Source organism: Prenolepis imparis, unplaced genomic scaffold, assembly GCF_030444845.1.
Source record: "Prenolepis imparis isolate NDT839.2.m4 unplaced genomic scaffold, iyPreImpa1.0 SCAF_13, whole genome shotgun sequence".
In the NCBI taxonomy this organism is placed as follows: Eukaryota; Metazoa; Arthropoda; class Insecta; order Hymenoptera; family Formicidae; genus Prenolepis; species Prenolepis imparis.
Window position 1 is genome coordinate 6,071,441 of NW_028141171.1, and position 22,192 is coordinate 6,093,632.

At 41.4% G+C, this 22,192-nt stretch overlaps 2 protein-coding genes across 4 annotated transcripts in view; both read right to left on the minus strand.

The window, feature by feature from the left end:
- Positions 1–4,082: 4,082 nt before the first annotated feature.
- LOC145944329 (uncharacterized) lies at positions 4,083–7,448 on the minus strand. Its single transcript, XM_083052593.1, has 3 exons — positions 7,343–7,448; positions 7,106–7,192; positions 4,083–6,649 (listed from the first exon to the last, which is right to left on the minus strand). The coding sequence occupies exons 1-3, from the start codon at positions 7,446–7,448 to the stop codon at positions 4,083–4,085; spliced, it is 2,760 nt and encodes a 919-aa protein (XP_082908719.1).
- A 9,942-nt stretch (positions 7,449–17,390) lies between these two features.
- The window catches only part of LOC145944901 (uncharacterized), a 264,706-nt gene continuing 259,904 nt past the window's right edge, over positions 17,391–22,192 (minus strand). For all 3 annotated transcript variants that reach the window (XM_083053578.1, XM_083053579.1, XM_083053581.1), the window contains one exon: positions 17,391–17,675. In XM_083053578.1, the coding sequence (XP_082909704.1) occupies positions 17,520–17,675 (156 nt within the window). In that variant the 3' untranslated portion in view covers positions 17,391–17,519. The remainder of the gene's footprint in view (positions 17,676–22,192) is intronic.

Below are 22,192 nucleotides of genomic sequence, written 5' to 3' on the forward strand. Positions count from 1 at the left end.
ATCATGGCAGGTAATCGTGGGACAATATGGTATGGAAAGAATTTTATGAGAATTTCTCTGATTAATATTTATCACAATAAAAATAATATCTATTAGAATAAAATATAAAATACGTTCGATTAATTTTACTATGCAGTTTAGTCAAATTAATCAAACATGTTTTATATTTTTTGTCATAGATATTATTTTTATTGTGATAAATATTAATCAAAGAAATTCTCATAAAATTCTTTCCATACCATATTGTTCCACAATTACCATGATTTTCGGAATAAATTCTAAGAGAAAATTCTCTCAGTGTATATACATAAGCGGGAGACTCTCGTTACTCTATATCTATCCACCTGCCTTTTTTGCTAAAGTCGAGGAATTTGGGAAATAATTGTCTCATCCAATTAAGAATATGTGCGTTTGATATGCGAGCTTACGAGATAACTGCTATGTATATATACGTATATATATATATATATATATATATATATATATATATATATATATCAAGTCTGATATATCTAATTGCTTAAGCATCTGCAATTTATTCGCTAAAACCGAAACGGTTGAATAAAAGTTATCGTTTATTTTGACCGCATAATTAATTTCTCTTATTCATTTTTTATCATACACAAGCATGAGTCTTTTTTTATAACTGTCATTACTATCGATAAAGAGAAAGTTAGAGATCTGGAATATTCATTACATTTTTAATTAGGTCTCTAAAATGATTTATGTTTATTTCAATCTTTTTCACGTCGGGGGGAATAATAATTGTTCTAATGATACATACTGTTCGCGAAGAGATTGCTAGCCAAAATGAACAAGATTATATATCCTTCATCATAAAGCCGCGCACGTGTAAAAGTCCGTGACATCGTAAACAAAGACGCTCTTGGCATTATTAATAATAACCGGTGAACTCGGGGGGAAAGAAACGGAGGGAGGGTAACTCTCTGGTTTCTCTCGTAACGTTTAAGTTGGCTTCGGTTCGTGACGGGGCCGCCGTCGTACGAAAACATTCCTCGTCGATTTACTTTCGGGAATCTACACATAAACGTTGACGTATTTAAGGGAGGCTGTAAACCATCTATTTCGGTGTCTCGGGATGCCGCGGATAGTCGCAGCCCGTCCCGGATTATGGCTCTGACGCGTAACGGCGCTAACATTGTGGAATTTTCAGTCACTTCCTCGGTGACCTTTCATTGCCGGAAACATCGCGACATATTTACGAGGTGTTTCATTACTCTACTAGAATGCAAAGTACAAATCTGTCAAGCGGTCAGAGTGGTTGCACGAGAAGTGCTCTATATAAAGAAAATCAATAAAATTTAATCCGTCTTTATATCATGCATGCTTCTTATTTTGCTAATATTATGCTAATAATTATTTTTGATAATATTATTTCTCTTACGTAAAGCTATGGTATTAAAAAAAATGCAAAACAAATAGATTATTATTAGAATGCAACATTTAATTAATTAATAATATAATATTAGCAATTGGATGATTGAAATTTATTCGTGTCAGTCCCACGTGATGCAGAAGATTCGTCGCGTTTAGATGCGATAAGGTCGACGAGAGTTTTGTTTTATCTGCCAGTGATATTCGTCCTCGTCTTACAACAGTTGCCGGTTATATCGGAATTGTTATCGCTACCAGGAGGAGGCCTCGTCGTCGGGCAGATTTGCTGCTTGAACGGCGGTACGACAAGGAGTTATGATATCGGCCCCGATCGCCACGCCAAGTGAAAACACGGTGGCGTGAGTAATATACAACCATAGGGCGATATCTTTTATAGTGCGGAAGACCCCGAAGGGAATGATCCGCGACTACGTCTTGCGGAGATAGGATCGTTCTAACCTCGGCGAGAATCGAGAGGAGAGGAGGTCAAGAAGGAGCGAACCCGGAGCAGTCAGCGGATTCTAGTCGTAAATAAAAGCAATAGTCCGCTACCAATGTCAATCGTCGTGCTGCATCGTTGCATCCTCTAAACGACAGTTCTCGAAGCGATTAAAAATTCCAGTTAGCAAAAATAAACTGCAGACGTCGTTATTTTTCGTCCCCTTTTTTCTAAATGAAAAAATCGAAATTAAACGTAAAATTCATCATTCACACTCTAAAAATATGTCCGGAAATATTTAAAATAAAATTTAAAAAACAGTCGAATGTGCATAATTATTTCGAGGCGTTAGAGTTAGAATCGATGTGAAAATTCCGTTCATACACGTACACACATGCCTCGACGAGGAGGCGGGACACACGCGCTGGATTCTAACTCGAGCAGCATCTCGTCTGATCGCTCATTATTCGTATTCCGTTAGACGACTTAGAAGCAGGAGCACGCGGAATGTCCGCGCGAGCAAATGACAGCGGGATCGGCGGGTGAGCGATCGATCGGCCGGGAAAGTGGCACGGCACGGCCAGCTGTTTGCCGTATAACCGAGGCAAAACCACGTCCGCGTGTCTTCTGCCAGCGCGAAGGTAATCAGGGCCACGGGGTCTGCAATTACCGGTGGGCATTATCGGCGATAGTAGCGCAGTATGGTAGCCGCCGCTTCGCTATCGCGCTATGATGGTAGCCGGACTCTCTCTCTCTCTCTCTATCCTGGGATTTACGGAGGTGAGTCGGTCCGGCACCCTCGACGAGGAATATTAAACGCGATGCGGCGGCGGACACCGCGTGCGTACACACTGGCGATTAAACCGGCAGGACGCCTGCGATTTGAATGATTAGATAGGGGGGTCGACGATTCGGAGATCTCGCTGGTGGTCAAATAACAGCCTCCGGGCGGGAGAGCAACCGCGTTCGTGACCGGTAGGCACGCATATCCCGGCGCGGCGGGTCGATAGTTCGCTCAAGAATAAGGGCCGAGAAAGAGAGAGAGAAAGAGAGAATCCATGCGGGAGATGCAGGCCGGTATACACATAAGTACACGTGTCTGATTGAACGACCTAGCCGGTCGTTCTCCAACCTTATCCTCCTCCTCCGTCATCTCTTCCTCTTGCCGCTGCCTCTCGACAGGTGCGTCGGCCGGCGATTAATGCCTCGATCGTCCCGTGAATCAAAAAAGCTCTTAAGGCGAGCTAACTGCGCACCGTATACGGTAATTTTGTGGATATGAGTCCCGCGCATCTCTTGATTTCCTACCCGCTTTTAATCGTAAGCGCGAAGAAGAACGTGTTTATGGGAATGGAGAATAATTTCAGGAAGCGTTCATCCGAGAAAACTGAACCGGATGGACCAACGGAAGCTACACCGAGAGTTTCTGAATAAATCAGAACTTTAGCAATACCGAATACGTCTATATTGCATTAATAATTGCATTATTAAATGTATCGTAAGAATGTAATCATCGCTTATTTTATCCTTAATTTTTGTAGCAGAATTTAAGCTGAATTTTTTATCGAGTTCTGCAATATAAAAGAAAATTAGTTGCATTTTTAATGAATTAATTATTTCTAGAAAAATATTTTATACTATAACTCTAAATTTTTTTACTATAGCTGTGTGTACATATTCTTTAGTGTCAATATACGGTTTGTGTAAAGAGATCTTTCTTATTAATATTCAGTAATTTGAAATTATTTTTATAAATTGGATTTATATAATTTTAAAGATATATATAACTTTTAATTAAACTTCTTATTTTATAATCTGAAAAAATTATAATTTTCACGTTATCCACTTGCATATTATTCTTCATTTATATACAACAGAAATTTATAACAAACAGAATATAAGTAAAATCAATGTATATATTATATTCATTAAAAATTTTTATTAAGAAACTAATTAGAGCCGAGAAACGAAAGACGGCACAGACTATTGAAAAAAAAAAGAATTCATATTATATATTCGCGTATATCCACGTTATATTTATTGTGTTCATACTGAGCACTTAAACGTCAGCGAGCAGACGGAAACGGTAAACGCAATCTAGGATTAAAATTCGCGGAACCCTCGCTCGTTACGTCGCGGGCAACGAGCCCGTTCTAATTAACCGAGAGAGCTGAATTATGCAAAGGTGCCGCGGGGTGCACGCTTACCGGAAGTTACGCCGCAGATTCTCGCAGCGAGTCTACTACTACTACTGATGATAGGCGCGGGACGAGGACGCGTCGTCGCCGTCGACGTCGAGCCGCGAGAAGGCCTCCGTCCATCGTTGCAATCCCAGCGCATCTGCGGCATCGGCGCTCAGGCAATCAGACACCACCCGTTGACTCCGAGGGGACACGCGGAATCCGCTCGCCGAGCGTTCCGCGTTTTTTGCTCCCGCGCCGTCGCCGCTTCCTGAAGTCTTCATTACTACGCCGTCGTGAGAATCGCGCGCGACGTTTGCATACGGCTTGTCATTAGCGTTCCCCGGGCTCGTACGCGAGACAGAGACGGAATCGAACTTGGTCTCCCGCGTCATCGGCCTGCGAATGGAGCTCCTGAAGCGCGACGCGCGCCATTTATCCAGATTCTCTCTGGTGTAGGGATAAGGATCGCCGGGTAATCGTACGTAATCGCCGTCGACGATATACTCGGTTTCTACGTTCTCCACGTTCGAGTCCAAAGTAACATTCTTGTCGCTCTCTTCGTTGGACTTTGACTCCTCTTCGGCTAATTTTGCGTTCGACGATTTGATCGGACCACTGTCGGTTGATGGAGTATCGAAATCGACAGCGTCTTTGTTACGTAAGTCTGTGTAACTGGCGTTGGGATTCTCATTGTAGTCTTCTTCGTCCTCGTTTTTAAAGTGAGACTCGTTCTTTTGTACAGATTCAGAAGATGCAGGCGGACGAATTTTTTTGCCAGCTGTTTGCGATTGATTTAAAGAAATTTCCATTTCTTTGTTCGCGATAACGTTCTTATTAGTATCCAGTGGCTTTTGATTGCTACTTGAAAATGTTCGAGATTCTGAAGAGGGTGAAAGAGATCGTTTAATATTTAATGAATTATTCGTATTAGTATCATTAGACTTTTCTTCCTTATTCCGGCTCTTCGAGTCTATCCCTTCTTCACTCTGCTGATTCAATGCTTTAATAATCACTTCTTTAGAACTCTCGGCATCCGTAGAGAAGGCTGACGTAAGTTTCGAACATTTCATCTGCGTGGTTTTATCGACGAGAGCAGAGTTAATTGAAAGTGCTGCGCTACTACTTATATGCCGATGTGGATAACGAAGTTGCATACTCGCAGTATGCAGTCTCTTGTTGGATACGTAACCTTCTGGTTTTTGCAGCGATTCAAAATGCTTGATCTGCATAGATTTCACGTTTTTATATCCAGCATTCGACTGTTCTTCCAAGGTGTCTTCGGTCGACCTCACAACTCGCACGTCTAACTTGGGCTGCGGCGCTTCCGGACGAATCGATACCATTTCCATATTCTCCACGTTATCAGACATATAATCTTCCTTGCGAGGTACCGTCGATCTCATCACGACATTCTTCCAGGCGATGATCTCTGCGTCCAAGATCCCTTCTTCGGGAACGTTGTACTCGTTATCGATCGCTATCGTCTCCTCCAACACGTTCGACGACGTCTTCATGATTCTTCGAAGGGCTTCGGAACTGAGAGACGAGTCCGACGCGTCAGTCTTTTCCTGCCGCGGCGTAATTGAATCACCACTCGACGAAACTAGGTTTCCCGACGGGGTCGACAGATATTCCGCGGTCGTGCCTTTCAAGCTCGACGCGTCTTTCGCCGAAACGTTGCTCTTCAACGTCTCATCGGCGATGGTATCGCCACTCCGGGCGATCGGAGAGGAGGCGTTTCGATGCTCTTCCGCGTTTTGTCCGGGCACCTCGGCGGACGTCGGCGAGGGGGGATCCTCGACATCCGGCTGTTTCAGGTTCACTCCCCAAAACCGCTTCGTGACGTATTGCCGGCTCTTTTCGACCAAGTTATCGTTATCGGCGACCGGCTCCTCGGCGAGTTTCACGCCCCACTCGTAACGAAACGCCGCGTCGGGGTCGCCCTTCGGGTTATCGTCCGCTACCATCTCAGCTCGCTTCTCGCTACTATCGGCAGATTCGCTGTCCGTATGTATTACCGGCCTCTTCTCCTTCTTTCTCTTCTCGTCCTTCATCTCGTCCTTCTCGCGTTTTTCGGGCGCGTTCGGCTCCTTGACGGGCGGCTTCGAGTTTCTGGGAGCGAAATCCGCGATCCCGCGCGTCGCCACCGCGATATTTCTATTTAGTAGAGCGCGAGATTCCAGAAACGGGTGCCTCGTCCGCGGTGGCAGGCGATAACAGTGTCTGGGACTCGTGTAACGACGATAATGTGCGGTCACATCGGAATCGTCCCTTGCCGCAAATCTCATCACGTTTCTCTCCGATCGATGTATCTCGTCGGGATCGAGCCACGCAAAGTCGGAGTCGCGTACCAAAGTTTTTCCAGGTTCACTCGACCGCGACGTGATATAAGTCGCCGACTCTGGAATCGTATTCGCGCGTTTTTCCACGTTTCTCGCGTTATTCCCATCCTGCTCGAACTTCGTCATCGATTGCTTCGTCGTCGTGTTGAAATTGGCTAGTTTTTGATTAACGACGTCGACCTTGCCCGAAGAGTCCGCCGGCCATTTCGACACCGTTATTTCTGGATGATCGAACGTTGTTGCTCCGCGATCGATAGTCACGATCGATGTGTCAGTCTCGTGGCTTATATCTTCTGCAATTTATTCGATGACTTACATCGTGTGATATAGTGTAGCAAGTTAGACATATTTGTAGTTTCTTACATACATTAGCGTGTATGGATCTCAAAATCTTCTTTTCTACTTGAGAATTATAATTTTAATTACATATTATTTTTTATTAAAAGTATAAAATATTACGTGCTTATTAAATATATTATAATGTAAATACCGCGGCATAATCCAATAACAATGTTAAATTATTATGAATTATTACATTGTAAAATCGCATCACAAAAATCACATCATTTATCATAAATGATATAATCTTAATCTTAAATGAATTAATCTGCTAGTAAAAACGTATAGATAAAACACGTGAATTATACGATTTAATTTTTGTGCATTATATAACGTGTAGATTGCGTAATATGATAAATGGCGAAAAGTAACCTTTGTCCCAAATGTAACGTCGATATGTGACTCACCTACGGGTTTATTAAATATGTCCTTCAGCCAAGTGAGAAATCTCTCTCGCCCGCCCACGGTCTTCTCATCGATGTGCAAGACGGATGCTGCGTAAACACGAAATTAAAAACACATCGCGTTAAAAAAGCGTCATTGTCATTCGCAGATTTGCGTGATATTTTACGACATGCCGTATTTATTTATAGCGATGAACGCGTGCGATTGTACTGTCGTGTCTGATATTTAGGGTGACTGACCGGCAGATAAATTCCTTCGGGACTTGGGGCCGAGCAACCCCCGTATGACATTGGCTGGGTCGCATTGTCGCATCGCACCCCTCGAACTCGAAGAAAACGCGCACATATTTCGTAGATTATTATATGCTAGTCGAATTTTGACGGTAGATTTTTCTGGATTTGCCTGATCTTTGATTGCTGTAGGATCTTATCGACGAACTCGCCAGACTGTCTTTTACCAAACCCATTTGTCTGTCTTCTCGTCCGATTTATCGTGATGCGATTTCGTTTGTTATCGAACGAAAAAGCGAGCGAATGTGACTTGCCTTGATCGCTAATGCCGAGTTTTCATAAAATTAATCAAGAGAACGACAAATCAATTATCTTACTTTTTGCTAATAATAAAGATAAAGGTGATTGTCGTAATTTAAATAATGAAATCAATGATTTTTTATAAATTAAACTAAATTAAATTTGTAAATTAAATTAAAGTAAATTAATATGTAATATGAATTACAAAAATTCTATGATTAATACATTTATAAGTAAAACATTATTTCTCCGTCTTTATAGCGTTTATATATTTTTGTTGTATTTTCCAAGTTGGAAATTATTTGCGTGATTCATGACGCATTATATAACTTGTAACAAAAAGAACGAACTTGTAATGTTTGACGATGAATCCTAATTATTTCCAACAAATCTATGGCAGCGAGTATAGTCGACTCATCAAAGTCACGAACTAGACTTCGGTTAATCATTGGCAAAACTTTTCTCCCCATGAGATTCGAGACCCTCTCGAGTACCGCTAATGTTATAATGGACCAGAGATCAGCACGCGTCGATGTACTTTTTGGTGTCACATCGTATGAAGAAAATGTCATCTATTTTTATGATTATTTTTAAGAAAGAGAAAAATATAGAAAATACTTTATATACTTTTTTCAAACTTTTTGCACGTAAACAATTTTTATCGAAAAGAATGGGATAAGGGCTCTTTCTCTCTCTTTCTCGGGCAGACTTATTCTTATTGTAGGTAAAGGATCGAGGCTTGTGGTTCGCTGTCGCGTGAGAATGGCCATGGCCATTCGGGCCACGTACTTTGATAACCGTTAATAAAAGCTTAAAGGACATTATCGTGAGCATTCGTCGGGACATTAAAAAGCGCACGTGCCCTTAACGGTAGGCCCTCGATGCAATTTTAAACAGCCATTTCCGACCCTTACCAATCGTCCTGGCTGACACATGTCCCCGATGCTGTTACATGAATCCAAGGGATCCATCGGGTTGAATACCAATCGTCCGTCACAATGTAAGCAATGTAAGGGCAGTATAGAGTGTGAATGCATTTGATTAGATACAACGTTTTTGCATGCGATAAATACATTCCGATTTTGACAATTAATTTCGACCGATAACAGACCAATTAACTTATTAAATTAATTCATCAACTCAAATAAACTTGATAAATTTTGATCTTATCGCTCCAAATACACGAACTGTCATATTGCGAATTAATGTCTATTCTTCTCCACGAGTGAGAAAACGAAATTAAAGCGGAAAAGGGGACGCGGCTGAAGCATAGCGGAACATTAGCCATAAATTCGTAGGTCCCCTGTGTCAAATGGCGAATGTCGCACCGCCAGGCCAATTGTATAAATTGCCTATGACAAACTTACGCGTCTTGCCGGCACGTATATACCTATACATATATATTTTATCCTATATATAAGATTTCATCCTGGCGAAGGTATCGGCGACGGGACAGCAATTTTCCCGGCGTTTTAGGAATTTTGGTACAGGTGTGTTTCGGGTCCCGCGTGGTCGTTTGAGACATCGTTCCCCGGAGGATTCGCGCGTGACGTTCCACCTTCGGCTGCTCACGTACGCGGGGCACGCCGTCGGGTTTTGTCGTGCGATTCGTCGCGTACACAACATCTTTCCCGCCGTCGCGTCGCTCGTAAATCCTGACTCCGCCGGAGACGAATGTTGTTGCCGATTGCCAGAGAATGGCCCGGACAATCAAATAAAATGACACGCATTTTTCTATACATCCTCGCAGAGGGTCCGTCTCTGCGCTATGAGACAACATTATTTTAGCACGCGATACTTCAAAAAATTAATATTAATTAAATTTTTATCGCGGTACAGTTACAAGTTTAATCCCGCAGGAATCTTACGTGACGGTAAATAAAGTCGTAATAAAATTAATGCAATTTGTTAACGAATTAATAAATATGTAAGAAATTAATTTTAAAGAATAGTAATTAGATGAATAATTTTTATTCAATTTTTTAACATATTTAATTATGTTCTCGATTACACGCTTGCGCGGATTTATTTCTGTCCCGAGTGCGTTTGCAGAATCATCTCGTTGCCGTTCGGTGATCAGAATCACGACGATTAATTTCGGGTCTGTCGTCGACAATCGTTTACGTTCAGAAACGATTTACACCGAGCGTTTACCCGCGCTAAGAGCTTAAAGCGCGTCGGGCAGGCAGGGTGAGTTTACATTCAGAGGGCGACGCGTGGGGTTGAAACCGCTCGTTTATCAGTAACCGACTCTAGTGAAAGCGACACCGAGGCACTACGCCGTACGAATAACAATCCCCCTACCTCCCTTACTGGGCGATGTGAAAAGTATTGCCGGCGCGACGTCATCCCGCGCGAACGTCGCCGTAGGACGTTATTTATCCGGCCCGCGGCATTTATTTTTTTTATTTCCAATTCACTTAGCCTCCAACGAGGAATTTCCTGAACTTGAAAAATCTTGGGTCCGCGCACGTCGAAGGAGCGGGAATAGCAAACGTGTCCCCGCCCCAGGAGAAACGTCAATTTTGATTTCCGTCGATTTACCAGTGGCACGGTTGGGTTTGAATATTTTAAATAAGTGCTCCCGGTAATAAAAAAAAAACTTTTAAGAGATTACATTATACGTATGTGACGTTTGAGAAACACGTATAATATAATAATATTCGAAAATAATATCCATTGAAAAAAAACATCATCTCGCGATTATTATTCAACCGAGCTTGGTTTTCCGACGAGAAATGCAAATTAATTATACGTTCGGAGGTTCGGGGTTAATCTCGTGTGACCGATAACCGGTGTCCGCTGGCGCATCGTTCACCCTGTCGACGAGTAAAATTGAGTTCGACGACTGGCTGCGAATCTCATCTGGCGGGCGTCGAATTCAAACCGAAACAGGCATCTTCTTGTCGACCTATTTTGCAAGTGTCGTCGGTGCGCCGGGCTAATTTGTCAGTTGTCGAGTTAGCGTCCTCCCTGGGGGATTTCCCTACCGGAGGCGTATCTCGGCCCCGTCGGGACGGTAATCAACCGGTGAATATCTGAACTGCAGCCTCTCCGAACTCGCCCCTTTGCCCCGCTCATTTATAAAGAAGAGGCTACCTCGAGACAGGAGGCGCGATTGATTCATTCCCCACTCCAACCACGAATTTTCTCACCCCGACTTCTGCATTGTTTTTATTTCGCTACTGAAAAAGTCTGCCTTATTGGCTCAGGTGTTGAAATACTAAAGTAGAGGATTGTAAAGCTTCAGTAACTTTAAGTAAGATAAAGACATAATATTTTAACTTAAAATAAAATTAAATAAAAAGTTATATATATATATAACTGAAGACGATTAGCGTCACTGTGTATACATAAAGAAATAGAATACGTTGTTTTATTTTAGATACAGAATGTGTGAGATAATCCGGCTAACAAGCCTAAAGTTAATCTTCCCGGTAAACGGGAATACGTAGGGACAATGCCCTTCACCCTTTTCGTGTATGCCGAGAAAGCGGAAACAGAGAGAGAATATACTGAAAAGCGGCAGTCAGTGTTCCGTGGCACGTGGCAGGTGGATTCCCTCTGTTGTCACAAGAGCGGCTCGTGCGAGCGTGCCACTTTTCTCGTGGCGGATTTCGGAGGCTTTGTAGTTCATCCATTTCCCGGCTTGAACCCCTCCTCCCCCTCCCGTGCATTATTTAAATAAACAAGAGGAGCGACGAGGAAGATTGGCTGCCGCTTGTAAAACCGTCTCTCTCTCTCTCCTGTCTTCTCTTTCTTTCTCCATAATAAATGCGCTTCTCAGTTTCTCCCTCTACTTTCTCTCCTCCCACAGAACAACCTCTTTCTCTTTCTCCTTCGGCATCTCTCTTCTCTCTTCCCGTCGCTCTTTCTTGCACGCTCGAGCGCGCTCTCGAAACATTACAGTGACGAACAATTATCCCTTCCACGGAGAAGACGCGTACGAAGTGACAGGCAAGGGGGTGCCTGAGAGGAGTCATCCCCTCTGCACCTTGTAATGAATTTTAAATTGGCCCGCATTCATAATACAGTCCCGTTGACAGTCGGGATGAGCCGGAGATGACAAAGTAAAACGGCCGAGTTAATATTTCCGGCGCGTGCGCCGCGAATTATATACCTCGCAATATATACAATGACGACGACGACGACGTTAGAGAACACAGATATAAGCGCGAGATAGACGGGCGAAATTGTTTCGATATATAATGCTATCTGCCGCGTACGATCGCGGAATATTATAGGAGTGTTCCCCGGGTTCGCGCCGCACGTTCGCAGACCGATCGTAAGATCAGCAATTAGCTGTGTACCTGGTACGTACGAGATGACGGCGAACGGCCCCGCCCGAGCGTGACGCGTTGTCGCACGCTTTCATCGCGAGATTCAGTAATTAGCAATTTTTGCATAAAGCCCCGATAAGATCGTTGGGCTGCGTCGGGGCCTGGTCTCGCGCTTGGTATAATTTCGGTCGACGGGGACCTTACGAGCCCGCGGAATATTTATTATCATCCGCGCGAGATCGCATCTCTCTTTCTGTCCGTCGGCGATATGCGACGCGTTTCCCTGCGTTACGCATTTTTTTCGCGACCGTAAATTACGTCGGACGCGGGATCGAATCAAATTGCCGTCCCCACGGTGAATTTATGAAGAAATAATCGCACGCATTTACGACGGTAATAATAACAATTTTCATCGCAATAAAGGGTGTGCTTGATTATGCACGTATAATTTCGCGAGTTCAATGTACGCGAGGCACTGCCCAAGTTACGTCGCACATTCCACGAACCAGACTGATTTATTAACAATTTGTTAACAATTGCGCAACGAAAATAATAAAACACTGACTCGATGAAGTAGTACTATTTAAAAAAGAAGAGAAGAACAAATATTAGAAATATTTTAAATATTTTAAATATATATATTATATAACTTTAAAATTATACAAATATAAGTAATATAAAATAAATATATAAATATTATTTGACCGTTAAATAAAGTGCGGAAAGATTTAAGATTGTAAATTTTAATATATTAACTAAAGTACGCAATAAAGATGAACCGAATTAGATCAGTAATATATCCGTAAATATATAGATGCGTGCATTTCGTCTCTCCTTCACTTCATATCAACGCCGTTCAATTAATATATCTGCGCTCTGTGAGGTGGAAGTTACCTAGTCGCCGCAGTTGTATCGAAGGCTTCAGTTTGACGTGCATAAACCACGAACAATTCGTAGCGTAGTACCAAGATACCGGACGAGTAGTAGTCTTGCAAGTGCCGTCTTGGGAGTCCGGCGCAGTCGTTGCACATGCAGCCGCGCGATCCCGCGAGACGAATCAGCCGAATTGCTGCGGGGAGGACGAGTTTCTCTCCTGAAATTCTGGACGAACTCTCCGTCCGTTCACCCGACCTGGTGGCGGAAGAAACCGGGACAGGTAGACGTTTCGAGACGCGCGAGTAGGTATACTATATACGCGTATGTACACGAAAATAGACAGCCCGCCATGTGGGCAACGTCGCGGTTCCCGTATCGATAAACAGCAGCACTCAACCCTCGGTCCGAAAAATCCCGTTATCTTTTCACTTCTTTGATCTCTCTGTCGACTCCGAGATCTCTCTCGCCGTCGCTCTTTCACTCGTCTATCTCGATCAAAGGTCGTGTTATCTTTCTCAGATAATTCTTCCAACTCTCAATTATCGTCCGTTTCTACGTTCGCCGCATTATATCGATAGTGTTATAGTAGTTGTATTTTTTCCGGAAAACGACTCTGAATTATTTATATTAACACGAATTTAATATTTCAAGAATATTGCTATTCTATAACAATATTTCGTAAAATAAAAAAATATATACATATATTTTATCGAACATTCTGGCATAAAATTTTCAAATATTACGCGCGATGCATTAGGGGAAGAGCTATCTTTCGAGGAATACACGTATACACGGTATAGTGCCGAAATGTCTCGAAGGCAGACGATCGAACTTTCCTCGACGTCTCTCGGTGTCGGCTGCATCCATTCAAGAGGTTGGCGAAGAGGAAGGGATGCTGTTAACTCGGGCGGATTTTCTTGCGAGTTCCCTTCTGGTATCTGCAGGTGGATGTTGAGTCAGTGATACTACCGGAAGGCACTTGGAGGCCCCCGGGCCACTCCGAGTCTGTAAGTTAGCCACGTACAATTACCATACATCTCCGCGGCCGTAACTCCCGGCGCCGTTACACAGCGCCCGGACGAGAGCTATGGATGGATATCCCAACTTGCGAGACCGAGCGGCGTCTCGGGAAACATCTGTACGGTCAAATTGAAACTGGCGAACGGGAGCGGAGAATATTGTCGGAATACGCGGCCAAATATTCGCCGACAAAACCGAAAACGAAACCGTCGGATTCGACGATATGCAATCTACCGTAAAATTCATTCACGAAAAAATTAATGTCTTCTTAAACTGGCAATAGATTTGCCAGAGTGTCCATTGAGTAGTTATACACCGTTATTATCTTATGACATTTTGACAAATAAGCCGCTCTGAATATCTATTGATTTTTCAAGTACAAATTGAGTAAAGTTTCAGCGTGAAAATGATTAACGAATAAAAAAGCATTTTACTTTAAACGTACACCGCGGTAATTTATTTGGATAGAAAGTTGCCAAATTGTAAGAGTCCTCGTAAATATTAGGTGTCTTAGAAAAAAAATGCTAGATTTTTCGGCCGACTGATTTAATTGCGTGTGTTTGCTCGATGAATCATGACTGTTCGAACCGGCATCTAATTACGCTGGAAACTAAGTCGCAATCGTATTTGCTTTTACTACGCGCGATCGATAATCGTCGGCCTGAAGTCTTACGCTACTAGTGGAACATTATCTGGAACATTATCAGATTTACTATTTGGCCTGAATTTAAATGCCCAATCACATAACTCAGTAAATTTTAATTTTTTAAAATATTTTATCACAATTTTTACATTGTGAAATTTTTCATAAACTTTACATCTTTTCATTTTATAAGAAAACCGCAACACATTTAAATGTCTTGCATTGTAATAAAAAGTTTTCGTGTTTCTAAAATGTGCAGAAATATCACTTTCAATAAATTATAAAAAAATCTTTATTGTAAGATGACAGTGAGGGGATTTCCGATAAATGCTTAAGTAAATCCATCGTTAAAAAGATAAACAAAGAAATCTCTGTGCAACCCTTTTGTACGATCTTATAAATGTCAGTAGAGCCGCCGAATCTGTCACCCTGACGGCTTGCGGTTTTTTTTTCCCCGGCTAAACTGCCGAGGGAGCGTCGTCCGCGTCTCGGCGCGTGGGGTGAGATTTAAAACAATTACAAGAAGCCGCGGCATGAAGAAGAGGGGAGCTAATCTTGAGGGCGGTTTAATTAAAAGTGGTGCCAACTGACGGGTATGCCCATCGATCAACACCGCCGCCTTCGCGTTTACGGCGTCGTTTCGCAACGTTCCGCGATTCTTCCGTCAAACAATCAGCCTGTCTTCTTCGCAGAGGGAAGTACATAATTTCGCCGAAAACGAGCACGAGTTATTAAATGTCAGCAAATTGTGAACTATACTTCTTCTTGTCGTTGTTCTCTTGTTTTTCTTTCTCTCTGCGAGAGTTATGGATTAATTTTTCATTAGACAACTGCGCACGAAAGAGAAACTAGAATATTAAAGTACAAATTTAACAGAAAAGATTAAGTATAAAAGACGCTGGAATTAAAGAAACGAATATGAAACGCAGAAAATAAAATGCTTTCCTTAAAAAGAACTCGTAATAAATTACACCACGATAGAAATGATTGATTAACACTTAATTTCATAAGTATATACATTCTAAATCAACGCAATGCAAACACTTATAAATATTGAAGATTATTGAATATTGATTATGTCTCTTATATAATAGTCACAAGGAAGTTTGACATTTAATATACATATATTCCGATCGAAGAAAATAAAAATCGGCCAAAAGTATACAACCAATAATTATTAAATAGATAATAAACGTTCTCGCGTGACCACATCGCTCGTGAGACACTCGGTTGAGAAAAATCCGTGACGAGAGAGCCGAAGGGGACAGGAAGATGTCTTGGAATCCGGAATATGTCTGACGGAAACACGCATCAAGAACGGACAAACTCCCTCGCCCGGGTATCTCCGACTCGATTGGTATGTGTCGAGAATGTCCACCGGGTGACGTTTTAACGCCCTGTCACTCCGTCGGGTTCCGCGTGCCGAAGTATCCCTTCGGGACATTCCACCGTTCGCGAGAGTTTCCCGAGCCGAAGATTCGAGGACGGATGCCCGATCATAGCTCGCTCGACTGAAGCAGGGACTGCATCCGACTATTCAGCCAAGTTCAACTTCCGGCGCTGCTAAACTTGATACACAATACATACGTCATAGACTGCTTATCGAAAGCTTTTTCTTCTACGCGTTGTACGTCGTATACGTTTACATATTAACAAAAATAAATAAAGTAAAAATGAATAAAATAGAAAATCAGTATCTTATCGATCTCGCGGTCCCTCATCAATTGTGTGAACCGAATGGGAACAATACGCGCATGCAAACAAATACAATGACGGCCGCTTTCGCGTCCTCTTACCGTATCGCGCGTGAGACCTTTCACATCCGCCGTAAGGATAGACAATAACTCGCGGAATATATCAATCCTAATTGACCAGCGCGCTAATAAATCAGTCGAAGCAATATTAAGCATTGCCGTCCGCTTTCATTTAGCATGAAAATTACGAACGAGCGCTATTTATACGAGGCTTGGCGCGATCAATCTCGCGTAAAGGTGTCTCGCTCTCTCTCTTTCTCTCTCAGAGAGACGCACATAAAATTCGCGGTCACCGCTTCCTCCGCTTGATCTTGATCCTGCCCCGGCGATCCATGTGCGTCAAGAGCGCCGAAAGCGGATAAGAGCCGAGGAAAAACGGCAGATAGCTCGGGAAGGGAATGAAGAGAGGATCGTGGGAGCTCGCGTGTACCGCAGTCATCCCTCGTATCGCACACGAAGAATTTATACTCGTCGTCCCCCCTGCCGTTCTAACTAGTCCACCCACTTACTTACCCACAGACCTAAGGAACCTTGCGGCAGGGTCAAGCCTGGGGCCGAGCCACCCTTAAAATATCACCTATCCTACTCTATGTCCGCTTTTATCGTGCTCGCGCGACTTGCCATTCTCGTGTTTTTTTTTCTTTTTTTTTTTTTCTTTTGCTCTTATTTGAACGGGCGGATTTTGCAATCGACAAAGGCGAGGAAAGATTTGCATATCCATATCGCAAGTTCTAGCCACGATAGATGAAATATTGAAATATGCGGGGAGTAGAAAAGCCGGAACGGGAATAATGGACGTTTATTTAATAATTATTAGTTACTGCTATTTGATTTAGAAGAAAATTACTGTTATAATTCTCTTATAATACTCTCCATTATAACAATACTACAACTTTTAACTTACTATTATATTTAATATTGTAATTTAATAATATATTTTGTTATATAACACATTTAATTTTTTTATTTTTTATATTTATATGATATAATCTATCTCAGATTAATCGATTTCATGAGTACATAATAAAGAATAAATATAAAATGAAAAAATAATTAAAATATTTTTATCTCTTAATATATTTATCTGACTAATTAAATCTTGATAGATATTTTGATAAATACAAAAAATATTGTAAATAAACGAGCATATATATTTTACGATCAATTCGTGATCAATAGCTTCTATCGCTGTTTCCTTGTGCATTTCCAACTAGAAACTAATCTTGAGGTTATTCCCAAACCACGTCCAAACTCTGCCAGCGATCCCTACTTCAAGATTAGCTTTTAGACGATATGCACGCGCGAACAGTGGCTCAGGAAGCGGGGGTTCCGATGGATTTATGATCATCCAGGGGCACAGAAGGAAATGCAAATCGGAAGACATTGTCGACAGTGCCGTATGTCCCTCGTGACACCACCATGAGGTCGATAATATCGCATCGGCGGGAGAATAAGTTTGCCGAAAAATCCTAAAACAGAGATAAAAGTTTTAGATGGTAGATATTAGTACGCTTACAAATTATAAAGATACTGTGTAAAGAGATAAAAACGAGATAATAATAAGAGAGATAAAAAAATAATGATATATAGAAAGTTATGACACAAACTAGAATTCAAATAATATTAATAAAAATATATTTAATAAAAGTAGAAGTGTTATAAATACAATGATCGTATTTTATTCCATATCTCACAAATTTCGACATAAAATAAAGTTTTGTCAAATATTTTTTACACTTGTATGCTAAATTAAAAAAAAATGGTGTATGGTTACTTTTAAAATTCAAGTATTTTTTCATTAAAATTCTTTATCGCTTCTTTCATTCGGAGCTAGAAAACGTTCAAAGCGAATATTGCTTAAAGATTGAAATTTCTAATCTCGAGGGATTAATTAATCCGCGGACAAATTTAAATTAATGGCGACGATGGTCGACGCGGGTTTCGCGCACTTAATTAATTAAAACTTTTTCTATTACGTCGTTGCATGTGCGCGATGTGTCCTGTAAAAGAAGCGGCGGATCCTCTAGCAGCCATTTGGCCCCCCTAATATCGTGTAGGTGCTTTAACCGAATAGCTCGTATTACGGGGCCCTTAACAGACGGCCGTTATACGCGTCCCTCCGGTTTAACGAACCGCAAATGCGTTGTTTTAACGACGTCATTAATATTTAACCAAATATCTGGCCGCTATCTTGCATGACCCACGGCAGTGCGGTCACGAAGACGGCGGGGCCGTTATAACGCCGCTATGCGATTTACTTAATTTGTACAAGCGGACTTTACCTGAAATTATGATTTCCATTTCATCAACGAATTATGTAGATCGCGATCGTGTCCCGTTCGCGTACGTTCGAGTGACCCGCTATAATTTAGCCATTAGCCGCGTAGGGGGCCTTAGGGATTTAAAACGTTTCATGTTCTGAATTACGTAATGACCTGCGTGTCGTGAAAAGTATACGTCCGCGGACGTATAAGTACAGCGCAGCGTAGAAGTGTACTTTCGCGTATTATTGTATGTACAATCGGTCGGCGAATTTATATCAGAGAGATTTCTGGGAGATTTCTGGAATCTTCTCTCTGTAGGAGATAAGTGGAGAGAGAATCTCTTAGCAGTCGACACTCGCGTAATCCCTCTCGCTCTCTGTCTGACGGAGGAATTTGGTCGAAAGTCACAGCTCTTAGCCGGGTCCCTTAATTGCGCCTATTTATGCCCCTTTGCTTCCGTTCGGAAAAGAAGTACGTGACATGTTTATAAAGAGATAGAACGAGAGGAGGGCGTGCGAGGAAGCGGGACAAGGAGATCGGGCACCACTAATGCCCTGTGCCCTCAATCAACCTATCGCACTCTCTCTCTCTTCCTATCTATCTATCTCCTCCTCTTGTTCGCGACGGCAGCCCCTGCATCTCAGGAGCGTATTGATCTTTGGAGGCGCTTTGATCTACCAAAGGGTCTATCCCTCGACTACCCACCCCCCGATCTATCCTTCATTCCCTCCATCCACGACACGCACACGAACACCCCACAGTCCGAGCTCGCTCTCGCACGGTCCGGCGTCTAAGTTTATCAGAGAAAGTTCCTTTCCTCTCTGTAGCTCCGCGACAGTAGCGGCCGTGTAATTAGAAAAATGAGTTAGCGCTCGAAACGCGTTAGTTAACGAAGCTCGACCACGTAGCGTAGACAGAAATCCAGCTGAACTCGCAAGCAGAGTTGTGCGAAAAGTTGTGCCTCCGCACAACTCTCGTAGCTCGTCTCGAGGTATCCCTTGATATCTCACGTGAAATTTTAATTACCAACGATGTTTAGTCATTGTTAAAGTTATTAAAATGTTATAATTGAAATATATTATATGTTACAATATATATAATATAAAAACATACTATAAATAAATATATATAAACATATATGCCAAGATTATATTGTACACTAATAATAATTTATATAAATGTTGCATTTTAAAAATAACTTTATTTGTAAAATTATTAATAGAAATTTATACATGTTTCAAAATGATAAATATATTCTTTTTGATTGCTTTAAAGTAGAGAAAATTATTTAGACGTTTTTTACATGTCCTTATATCTTTTCGACACAAAGATAAAATGTATCTCACCGATCCATTGATAATTTGTAATCACAGCAGCTATTGCGTAACCCTCTTGAAAAAGAACGATTCAAAGTAATTTTAGGCGGAATCATCCATAGATCACGACGTTTCGGTGTGAGAATATTTAGGGAGCTAATTGCCGATATATTTTATTAGAATTGCGCGGGCGCAATTCCCGTAAATTCCTTCTACCGGTTGTCTCTGCACTCTAACTTTCGACAAACTCCCCCACTGTCGTTCCCTCGCTCATTTCGTTTCGTTTCTAATTAAGCGTGTTGGCATTCAGCTGCCAAAAACTAGGAATAACGATGAGAATACTGAGAAGAACGCTATCCTAATCTCTCTCTCTCCCCCTCTCTCTTCTATTTTCTGAAGTGAATTATGATCCGAACCGTTCTTATTTTCGCTAATTTGTTTTTACATATATTTCGATGTTTCTCTACTTTTATAATATATAACTCTTAATAATATTAATATTACTCTTATTGTTCACATTCAGTATCTCAAGTTATATAACTAATTGAGTAAAAATTGCGAATGTTGCATTAAAATCGCTATCTAAATAATTCTCTTGTGACAATTCCACGTCAAAACATAATATTAAGATAAATAGGGAGTATTAGGCTAAAGTTCCAGGTATCGTTCCAAATGTCGGATCTAGATATGACGATTCTCTCGCTTTTACCCGAGAAACGTGGCCGCTATTAATTTCAGGACCGAAGATTTCACGGGCGAGTGGATACGTCCCTAAAAGACAGACAGCAGCTGGAGGAGATTTCGTGCCGCGTTCGTGACCGACATTAGTAACTCTTTTTTCGGGATACCACGGCGCCACTTTTCCTTTTCTTTTACCTTTGTACGATCGTCATAACGATCGGCCTCTCGCCGAATACCGCCGACGAAACGCCGAGGATTATTTTCATGTTGGGTCCCACGGAAATCAGTCAGGGACGCCACCCCGGGGAAAATTTTCTTCGCAATTAGATCCAATTACGTATCACCAAGGAGATTTGAGCTGCCGCCAATTATACCGGCCACGAATAGGTAGTTAACCCGCCGGTAAATATTTCTAAAGCCGCACGCATCTTTAATTAAGGACCACGCCAGCAGAAAACACGAAACTCGGGGTTAACTTGATAGCTCTATGATTTTCGTATGAACAAGAGCCTTTGAAAGAATTTTGTTACGTGTTTACGTAAATTATTTTAAACATAGAAGTTTAAAAAATATATATACATATATATTTAAAAACATATTTTATTACACATTAATTTATTACCGAAAAAAACATCGAATATTAATTAATTATATAAATTAAATAAATTTATAATTTCTAAACTTGATATTCAAATTATCGAACACCTGATAATTAAGATCAAAAAGCACATTCGCAGTTTAAGACCCGCTCGATCAGCTGACTCTGTCTCGTTATTATCTCGGTAATTAAACTCCACAAGATTTGACGACACAGCCGGAGGGGAAGCTCTCAAGTTCGCGTTTGTATCAGCTAAATGCGTTTGACAACGGAAGCTCGTGTCTCTCCCCTTGTCGCTTGTTTCAGCCTCGAGGCATACATTCTAAGTAAGACCAGCGCGACAAGATAATCGTGACAACATTTGCGTAAGGAAATATCTTGCTTTAATTTTATCATCAATGTTCGACTCTAATATAAGACATTTTCAATTTTCATATCGTGCACGTCGATATATTGTTTTTATATTATTTATATTTATTATTTTATATTATCATTCTTAAAGTTATTAAAATTATTAAATTATTAATTTAAAAGGAATATTAGAGATTTGTGAAGATGTATATGTCAAATAAATTGACTTTGTTATATAATAAAAATATAAAATTGTTATTTTAAATTAAATTATACATAAATTTTTGAATAAAATTATGATAGAGTAGTGAGTAGTGCATCATAAATTTAGAATTATCTTTTATTCACTATCTTTATTATACATGTGTTGACTGATTGATATATTGAATACTGACGAGTACGATATAATATAAATTGCAAATGGCTGTTTGCCGTCAGTCATCGTGTTTTCTGTAAGACGATTCATGATTGACCGGTATCACGAATGGTATATGATGCAGAAGGGTTTTCACGGTGCACACACAAATCCCTATGGGAAATTCTTGGCAAATAAAAGAAAACCGGACAACAACTGACCCTTGGCCCGTTGACGCGGGCCAAAGTTTGCCCCTAATATTAATTTAATAACGTCGAACGCGAACAATTGACAGGCAATAACAGCCGGGCAATCAGACGACGTTCGTCCAGGGTAGTTAGGAACCCTTCCGCCATGTGTCGGGCTGGAAAAAGAGCCGGAAAAGTCGATCGAGCAAGGAAGAGAAAGAGAGAGAGAGCGG

Bases quoted from the DNA above. Each gene is read 5' to 3' on its own strand.
- LOC145944329 (XM_083052593.1), bottom strand. From the start codon at position 7,448: ATGTGCGCGTTTTCTTCGAGTTCGAGGGGTGCGATGCGACAATGCGAC. The intron at 7,193-7,342 runs GTCAGTCACCCT...GTGTTTACGCAG, and splicing joins CCGAAGGAATTTATCTGCCG to CATCCGTCTTGCACATCGAT. The intron at 6,650-7,105 runs GTGAGTCACATA...AAATTGCAGAAG, and splicing joins CATATTTAATAAACCCGTAG to ATATAAGCCACGAGACTGAC.